This window comes from Raphanus sativus, unplaced genomic scaffold (assembly GCF_000801105.2).
Source record: "Raphanus sativus cultivar WK10039 unplaced genomic scaffold, ASM80110v3 Scaffold3725, whole genome shotgun sequence".
NCBI lineage: Eukaryota > Viridiplantae > Streptophyta > Magnoliopsida > Brassicales > Brassicaceae > Raphanus > Raphanus sativus.
In genome coordinates this window covers 1-9,997 of record NW_026619029.1, presented here as the reverse complement: position 1 = coordinate 9,997, position 9,997 = coordinate 1, and the positions used below count along the sequence as shown (strand labels likewise).

General features: G+C 39.1%; 2 protein-coding genes across 2 annotated transcripts; both read right to left on the bottom strand.

The window, feature by feature from the left end:
- Window positions 1–3,071: 3,071 nt before the first annotated feature.
- On the bottom strand, window positions 3,072–6,395 carry LOC108830323 (uncharacterized). Its single transcript, XM_057001538.1, has 5 exons — window positions 6,337–6,395; window positions 5,959–6,255; window positions 4,854–5,722; window positions 3,377–4,580; window positions 3,072–3,273 (listed from the first exon to the last, which is right to left on the bottom strand). The coding sequence occupies exons 3-4, from the start codon at window positions 4,863–4,865 to the stop codon at window positions 3,381–3,383; spliced, it is 1,212 nt and encodes a 403-aa protein (XP_056857518.1). The 5' UTR covers window positions 4,866–5,722; window positions 5,959–6,255; window positions 6,337–6,395; the 3' UTR covers window positions 3,072–3,273; window positions 3,377–3,380.
- Window positions 5,090–6,360, bottom strand: LOC130506848 (uncharacterized). Its single transcript, XM_057001539.1, has 3 exons — window positions 6,083–6,360; window positions 5,959–5,992; window positions 5,090–5,722 (listed from the first exon to the last, which is right to left on the bottom strand). Exons 1-3 carry the CDS (start codon window positions 6,358–6,360, stop codon window positions 5,090–5,092), a joined length of 945 nt encoding a protein of 314 aa, XP_056857519.1.
- Window positions 6,396–9,997: the final 3,602 nt, after the last annotated feature.

The following is a 9,997-nucleotide window of genomic DNA, read 5'->3' as shown; positions in this document are numbered from 1 at the left end:
TGAACCACGATCTAAGAAGCTTTATTTGGAACCACTAATCAGTGGAGAATAACCAGGAAGTTGAATAAATCTCATAGGAGTTGTGTATTGACAAAGGCAACTAATAAGAAGAAGAGAGGATCTTGAATCAGCTGAAGAAGAATAGATCCGAGCTTACTTGCATATCAAGTCTGGCCGTACAATGCTTGACTCTCAAGCTATCATCAACCAAGAGTAAATGATACTTAGAAGTCAAGGCAAGTCATGGCGAGACACTGATCACTATAAAACAAAGAGAGAAGACCGTTGGAGGCAATGAGACAAAGAGGATGAATTGTTTATAGTTAAAGTCACATGATACATTTAAGGAATGGAGGAGAGATGATCGTTCAGGTCAGGTCACTATCTACGACCAGAGCCTTCACCATTCTTTAGTAATTTCTTTGTTTATTGTATCTAATTGTTTATAGTTTCTTGTATTAGGCTACTTGCCTATATAACTATGTAATTGTCACACAAGTATAATCAAGGAAATCAGTTCTCCTTCTTTACTCTTCAAATCGTCACTCTCTCTCTCTCTTTACTCTCTCTCTTGTTCTTGAATCCTTTACTCTGTTCTTAAGATTTCTAACATGGTATCAGAGCATTAAGCTCCTGATTCCTTCTCTCACTTCCGCAAATTTACTCTCATTTCATTTACTCTTGATTCTCTGATTTCTTTTTCACAAATTTCTCTACAGATTTCTTTTATCTAGTGGATAATAAATTTGTGTTCTTGAGTGTTCTTGATATTTTTGTTTCTTGGTTGTGCTCACTCTGTTCTGTCCTAATTTCTATATCTTGAGAGTTTATTCTAGTTCTAGACTTGAGTTCACTCATTTCCAGAACATATCTCTCTCAATCTCAGCCTTGAAAATTCAAATCTTCTTGGCGCCCAACCTAGAAACATGGAGAACAACTACACAGTGCGCATTCCAGTTACACTCAAGGGACCAGGAAACTACATTACTTGGTCTAGGATGACCATGACAGCTCTTGGAGGTAGAGGACTTTGGGAGCATGTGACTTCAAGCTCTGCTCCAAAAAAAATCACCCAAGGAGAAGATGGCAAGGAGATTGTGGTGGTAGATGAAGGCAAATGGAGACAGGAAGATCTCATGGTGCTGTCTATCATGCATAGCTCTCTTGATGGTCCACTCTTGGACACCTATTGTCACTGCACAACACCAAAACAGTTGTGGGATACTCTGCACAGAGTGTTTGGCAACACTTCAAACCTCACCAGGATTTATGAAGTGAAGAAAGCCATCAACAACCTGCAGCAAGAAGAAGGAGACTTCACCAAGCATCTTGGGAAGTACAGTCAGCTATGGTCTGAGCTAGAGATGTTAAGACCAAGCTCTAATGACCCTGAGGTACTTGAAGAAAGGCGTGAGCAAGATAAGGTCTTTGGACTACTTCTCACATTAAGTCCAAGCTTCAGTGATGTGGTCAGACACATATTAAGAGATAAGGAGTTACCTGGCTATGATGAAGTATGTGCTCAGCTGCAAAAGGAGATAGGCTCAGATGGGTTATTTGGTGGTGGCAAAGGAGATTTATCAATGGCGCATAAGGCTGAGAAGATAGAAAGTGGTGCTGCCAACAAAGCTTACTTTAAACCAAGAGGAGGAGGAGACAAGTCAGTAACTTGTGAGCATTGCAAGAAGACAGGACACTCCAAAACCAACTGCTGGATCCTCCATCCTCATCTAAGACCAGCCTCAGCCAACAAGTTCAATCAGCCCAGAGCTCATGAAGCAAGAGCTCAGGACAACTTAGCTCCAAGCTCCATGCGCATGGGAGATGGTGGAAGGGCTATGATCTCTACCACTCACACTGGTGCTTCTACCTCTCACGCCCTGTCCCAGCCAGCCCATGAGGATGCCTTCATCAGGAAGTCAGACATTGAAGCTTTGATCAAAGCCTTCAATGCAAACTCTGGTAACCAAAGTATTCATGCCTTAACTTCCATACAAAATGCATATCACGCTGCTAGACCTTTAATCATTGATTCAGGAGCTTCTCATCATATGATTAGGGATGCTAGACTTATCAGTGATATTAAACCAGCTCTAGGCAGTGTTATGATTGCAAATGGTGATAAAATTCCAATTGAGGGAGTAGGAAATCTGAACTTGTTTAATAAAGAATCTCAAGCTTTATATATGCCTGCATTCACATCAAATCTTTTATCTGTTAAAAGAGCAACTAATGACTTGAATTGCAATGTTATTTTCAGTCCTAATGATGTTTGCTTTCAGGATATTAAGACCAGTAAGATGCTGGGCAAAGGTGTGAGCAAGGGAGAGCTTTATTTGCTTGAAGACACCAACCTATCAGATTTATCTACTGCTTTTAGTTCTGTTTTAGCTAGTAATGAGTTGTGGCATGCTAGATTAGGCCATCCCTATTCTCGTGCTTTGAGTTTAATGTTGCCTAATCTTTCTTTTAAAAATGAATCATGTGAGGCTTGTATTCTTGGGCCATGTTCGTTTGTACATCTCGAAGGTGCATCCAGATGGATCAGTCAGATGTCTTATCCAGATGCTCCACCTGGGTGTTGTTCGTTTGTACATTTGGAAGGTGTATCTAGATGAAGCATCCGGATGCAGCTGCGTTCGTTTGTTCTTTTTTTTTTAACTTACATTTGCATCCAGATGCAGTTGATGACAAAATGACTAAAATAGACATGTATTTAATTTATTTATATTTTACTCTTAAATTCATGTTTATTATTTATATTAATCCTGTTAATTTTAATATATTATCAAAATTACAATTTTACAACAAAATAATTTTAAAATTCTTGCTTTAAAATTCATAAAATTTATTTTAATGAATAAATAAAATTATAAACAATGACTATAATTTTGTAAATTTGATTAAAATATTTAAATAAAAATCTAACAATTGTTTGATATATGATAAACTTTAACATACACTAAAATCCAACAATACTTTTGATATATTGAAAACTCAAAACCAATTCCAAAAATAAATAAAGATAAGATAGTATCAAAAATTTTAAATAGATCATGGTAAATAAAAACTAAAACATAAAAGGATAATGAGTTTGCATTACCAATTGGTCCAAAGGAAACAAAACTACAAACCCATATGAGAAGTGAACAGAAAGCTACAAATATCATCATCTGATCATCACTCTCTTCATTCTTCAACAGCATCTTGCCCTTCTCGCTCACATAGATCATCAAAAAACTTTCTGATATCCTTCTTTTTCACATGGCATTTCTATAAAATCAAACAAACAGTTTACAATGAAACACAAGACAAACAATATGCATACAATGATGACACAAAAGTGCAAGAATGAAACTTTAGATAAGAGGTTTACCTGCTCAGTATGGAAGTCGACTTCCTCTCGCCATCTCTTCAGTAATGGAATCTCGCATAGCTTCCATGACTCTATCTCCAGCTGGTACATATGCAACATGATCATCTTCATCCCCATGATGTTCATATTCTTCCACACTTTCCCAATGTGCAAAATCCCAATCCTCATGGTTTGAATCTCTGATAAAATTGTGGAGAGCCATTGTTGCTGTCACAATCTTCACCCATTTCTTCAGCTCATACTTAGGATGCTTGCGGTCAAGAATCCTCCACTTAGCTTTCCATATTCCAAATGTTCTCTCAATTACTGAACGCAAACCAGAATGCTTTCGGTTGAATAACTCTCTGCTGTTTGTCGGTGGTCCTCCTCTAACAAAATGATCCAGGTGATATCTAGTTCTACGGTGAGGTCCTAAATAACCAGCTCTAGTTGGGTATCCAGAGTCTACTAAATAATACTTTCCAACTGGAGGATGAGGAAAAGAAGCTTCTTCCTTTGCACAATATGTCAACACTTTTGTATCATGTGCTCTCCCAGGAACCCCAACATAAGCATATATGAATTTCATACTGAAATTACATATAGCTAAGACATTCATAGTTGGTTCTGCTTTTCTACCTCTGAATGGTTCGGCATTCCCACTAGGAGGACGAACCGGCACATGAGTTCCATCTAGAGCACCTATGCAATCCTTAAAAAAAGGGTAATATCGCGGATCATCTACTAAAATAGGACTAGCACTTGCAAACTCATCCATTCCCGGTTTCACAGTATCTGCTGCGAGTTTCAACAAGGAACTTAAAACCTCATCTAGCTTTCTTTTCACTGTGTCAAGTGAATGCTGGTATCTCTCAGCTAAAGCTCGTATAGTTAAATCTTGGCCAACCATTTCTGAGAACATTGCCACACTCTCCTCTATGTAAACATGGCAAGACTCTACTAGCTGATACTTCTCTGACAGTATCTTACATAAGCTACTAAACGTTGCTTGGTTCATGCGAAGAATATCATAGCATTGTACCTCGGATTCGTTCATGAAACGTTGCACTCGACGCCAACCTCCACCTCGGTCTGTCCTCACTAACTGTCTGTTAGTACTAACTTTTGCCGCTCCATATGTTTCTTCTAAAAGAGCAAACATGTGTTTCTCCTCATCTAGTATCAAATCCATGTCTTCATCTTCAACTAAGAACCTAAACATGTCCTGAAATACATAAAACCGACATAGAAGTATCATTTAAATCTGGCACATACCTTTGAACAAGTGTTAAAAAAATAATTATTTTTAATAATTAGAACAGATTAAAAAAAAAAGAAGCAAATAATAAGCAAATAAGCTTCTTTAAGACACTAAACTATTATCTTATAAAAAACATGATATACATGACCCATTATCATCTCTTTTGGATTCCTTCTTTCATAAGTCAGCTCTCATATATTAGAAACAGAGACAGAGCATCATAGACCAACTACATACCTTACTATTCATTGTATCTTGGAGACTTTAAGCTAGAAGTGTAAGAGCTGCTTGTAAGAACGCTTGTAAGAACTGCTTATCCAATAGAGTTGCATTGCCACTTCAAAATAAATATAAACAACACATTTCAGCAGAGTGAAACTCATATAAATATTGTCATAAACATAGTCATTAAAACAAGATTCATTCTAGAGTTCATACTATACTAAGACAAAGACATAAACATAAACAACTCCTCATGCATCTCTGCTTTCACCAGTTGCATACTCCAAATAGAGAACCCTGTTCTCATTATCTCCATAGAACAAGAAAGTTTGACGATTTGCAGCATCTTCTTTGAGATGGTTAATCGAGGCTTTGTAAAGAGGAGACCACATTCTTATAGCAGGCAAGGAGTGTAGAACCTCCATAGCTCGAAGTTGACTACAACTAAACTCAGGATGGTTCTCTATTAGATGATTCTTGTGGGAAAGAATCTTGTCTCGAGACTCAACACTCTCCCTGATCACATCAGCCACAGCTTGTCCTGCTTGTACAACCCTTGATCTTTTCCTGTTAACCTTTGACCTGGAAGAAGAAGGGCCAACATTCTTTGATCCAGCATTTCTTGATTCAGATGCAACATCAGTTTCTTGAGTAGGGACACCACGCCTTGATTCATCTCCAACAGCTTCCTGAGTAGGGACATCACGCCTTGACTCAGCATCATCTTCATCTTCATCATCTGCATGCTTTGTGTCTAAAGCCTCTTCACCTTGCTGTGCAGACCAACCTTCACCTCCACTAATATAAACTGTTCCAAATACCTTCTCCATCAAATCCATGTTTGCTATCGGCTTGTCTTTAAATTTTCTAGCACCAGGCCACTCCTGAACAAGAACAAATCATTATGTTTAGAGCATTCATTACAAACAAACAAGACTAACTCAAGAACCCAAAGCAGTGATCATATTATGTTTAGAGAATTCATTACAGACAAGCAAGGCTAGCGCAAGAACAAATCAGTGATCACTAGAAACCAATATTCACATTCATACACTCTTTAAATCACTAGTAAATAGAACATGGTGAAGAAGTAAAGATAAGAGGATCATAGAACTTGTACCTTACATCGCTCATTCCACCAGTCATCACTCATGCTGATGAATCCAGTAGAAGTAAAACCCAGTCACGTTCTGTTCCGAGTCAGCTTCTTAAAAGAGTCGTACTGCTTCTTACAAGTGTTGTACTTTATCCCAAACTTTCTCCATGGAATTTTTATACCAAATGCCTCATAGAACTTATCCATTATCGCCTGTCTCCCAGCCTCATTAACCATCTGTTTTCTCACGTTTCCTTTCAGATTCTCATCAAGTCTTAGTTGAAGAAAGAACCGTGTTTGCTCGTCACTCCATATAAGATTCTTATTTGAAGATTCAAGACAATAAGAAAAGCATTTGACAAAACTGAGATCAAATAAAAGATCAAAGGGGAAGATACTCACATCAGATCCAGGGATGGATGTCATTGTTCTCTTCAATGGTTTCTGCAACTATCTTCAAAGAAACTGTAAAGACAAAAAGAATGGTAATACTGAAGATGTAAAGACATACCACTCAAGACCAAACCCATATAAACTATGCATTAAGATATCTAGCGGCAGAACTATTTCAACAATCAACCAAAAGGTCCAAGACATTTCAAACATAGAAATCCAGAAAAGTAAACCCATTTACCAGAATACACAGGAACAAAGCTAACAACATGAAGAACATAACTTGAAGATACTGATTCCAAAGACAAAACCCACAACATTTAGATCCCTTACTTGAGCGAGAGAGAGAGAGGTCGCCGGAGCTAAGGTCGCCGGAGCTGAGTGAGAGAGAAACCTGAGACAAAAAGATTGCATTTCATATGTATGAGGTGATACCCTAAACGATTCCAAACAAAACAGAAAGCCCACAACATTTAAATTCCAGACTCTTACCTGAGCAAGAGAGAGAGGTCGCCGGAGAGGAAGAGGTCCCGGAGAGAGAGAGCGCCTGAGAGAGAGACTGAGAGAGAGAGAGAGAGGTCGCTGGAGAGATCCGAAGAGAGAGGGTTGCCGGAGAGAGAAGATGGACGGAGAGAGAGGGTCGCCGGAGAGAGGTTGCCGAGAGAGAGAGACTGAGGAGAGAGAGAGGACGCCAGAGATAGAGACTGAGAGAGAGAGATCGCCAGAGAGTCCGGAGAGAGAGGGTTGCCGGAGAGAGGAACGCCGGAGAGAGGGTCACCGGAGAGAGGGTCGCCGGAGAGAGATCAGATGAGAGAGAGAGAGAGAGAGAGAGAGAGGAGAGAGGCCGTCAAAGAGAAGAGGATAACGTGAGAGATGAGAGACTCATCAATTTTAGGGTTATGTGTAGCAGGGTCATTTTTGTCATTAGCCTTTTTTGACTGAATCAGCTGCAGCTGGATGCATGGTGAAGACTCAGCCAGCTTTTTTAAGAAAATTCAGCTGAGTTTTCGAAACTCACCCAACTGATCCATCTGAATGTACCGAATAATTACACTAAACGAACATCAATATTCACCTTCACCCAGATGGATCAGTCGACTGAGCAAACGAACATGACCTTGGCAAACATTGCAAGACTGTTTTTCCTCAATCTATGACTATGTATGAAAATTGTTTTGATCTAGTGCATTCTGATGTGTGGACTGCCCCAATTGCATCTAGAGAAAACCATAAATATTTTGTGACATTCATAGATGAGAAATCAAAATATACTTGGCTCACCCTGATTAAAAGTAAAGATAGAGTTTTAGAAGCTTTTATTAACTTCCAAAACTATGTAACTAACCACTTTAATTCTAAGATCAAAATTTTTAGGTCTGATAATGGTGGGGAATACACTAGCAATGTTTTTAAACAACATCTAGCAAAACATGGCATTATCCATCAAACAAGCTGCCCATACACACCTCAACAAAATGGAGTTGCTGAAAGGAAGAACAGACATCTTATGGAGGTTGCAAGAAGCATGATGTTCCACACCAATGTCCCAAAATGTTTTTGGGGAGATGCTGTGATCTCAGCTTGCTACCTAATCAACAGGATTCCCACAAAAGTTCTCAAAGATGTCTCTCCCTTTCAGGTATTAAACAAAATCAAACCTCCATTAGATCATTTGCGTGTGTTTGGGTGTGTGTGCTATGTCTTGACACCAGGTGAACAAAGAAACAAACTAGAGGCCAAGAGTGTCAAGGGCATGTTTATTGGTTACACTCACACGCAGAAGGGATACAAATGCTACATTCCAGAGTCTAGGAGGGTGATGGTGTCCAGAGATGTCAAGTTTGTGGAATCAAAAGGGTACTATGATGAGAAGAGCTGGGAAAACCTTAGATATCTCTCACAAGGACCATCTGATAGGGCAAACAACCTGAGAATTATCTTGGAGAACTTGGGAGTCAGCCAGCCTACAAGTGGTGGTGTGGCGCCCTCAATATCAGAAGTACCAGCTGCTGAGGGTCATACTGAGGCAGAACCAACTATTGAGACAGCTCATCTTGATCCTGAGGGGGGAAATGAAAATGAAGATGCACCAGAGGATGATCTTTCATCAGTTCATGATCAAGATGATGCTGGAGAAGCTGAAGAATCTGGTCAGCATAGTGGTGATCAAGAGCAGGAAGAAGAAGAGGAGATCCAACCATTGAGAAGGAGCACTAGGGTGAGGAAAGATCCATCAAACTGGACCAGCACTAGAGTGTACTTCAACTCCAATGCAGTTGCTCATCCTACTCAAGCAGTTTGCTCCTTGGCATACTTTCCAGAAGAACATGTGATGTGATCATGGACCAGCAGACTAAAGAAGATGGTGTGATGATAGATGAGCCAGCTGCTGAAGATGTCTTAACCATACCAGAAGGTCCTATCACTCGTTCAAAGAGTAGACAACTCAAGCAAGCCATTGGAGGATTACTCATGATAGCATGGAAGCAAGAAGAAGGTCTTGGAAGTAGCTTGATCAACCAAGACACACTCACCACCATTCAAGCCATTTCTTTTTCTACATGATTTCTTTTCTTTCTTTTCTTTCTTTTTCTTTTCTACATGATCATCAGTGAGAAAGTAGCATATGTGTGCTCTTTTTCCCTATCTTTGTTTTTGTCCCAATTGGGTTTTGCAAAGATAGGTTTTTAATGAGGCCATATGTTACTTACATTTTTTCTCATTGATGATCTCGGACCAACCCTTATGTTGTGGGTTTTATTTTCAGACTTTATGTTATTTTTATTTGAACCAATGGGAGAGTGTTCCCTTAAGTTAGTGAGCTTGTGCATGTACAAGCCTCACTATATAAGTGTGTCCGCAAACCCTAATATCTATCAAGTTATCTTTTATCAAAAACCTTTCCTCTTTTGTTCTCTCTTCCTCTTGTTCTCAAGTCGGCGAGTGATCTTGTTGGTGAGTAATATCCAACAACCCAAGGATCTCTTCTTCGGTGTGTCATATCCGGATTAGAAGTCTAGGAGTATCAAGGAGTCCATTCATCACTCTTTGTGTCACCATTCATTCCACAACCCTTGAAGAACTTGAGTCTCTGATTCGTTCTTGCAAGGCTCTATCCAGATCTAACCAGAGAAGCATCCTAGGAGTGTGTCAAGTGGTATCAGAGCAACTCTGGCTAGGGAAGTGTTGTTCTTTCTCTTTATTTTGTGTGGATCCGTTCATCTAGTTCATCACGATTGATAGATCTGTGTTTGTTTGTTTCAAACCTGATAGATCTAAGAGTTTGAGAGAGTTTTCGAAAAGAACCATCCATATTCTCACTGTTTCGATTTTTAAAATTTTTAGATCTAAAGTTTGTTGCTTTGATCTGTTCTTATATCACTAGATCTGTGATTGTTGAATCATTTTTTACCATTTCGTGGTTGTGATCTGTTGATATAAGGGTTTAAAATTTTTTTTTTTAAATCTGATCCGTGTTGTTCAAGTTTGATCTTTGTTGCTTGTTTCCTTATCTGATTCTATCTTGTTTTGTGTTTTGAACTACTTACTGGTTGTTTCTTTTGTTGTCTCAGGTTCTATGGCAGGAGATACAGAAGAGGATGAAGGAGTTAGTCTCGAACATAAAGCATTGCTGGAAGCTTTGACTCGTCGAATGCATACTATGATGGAA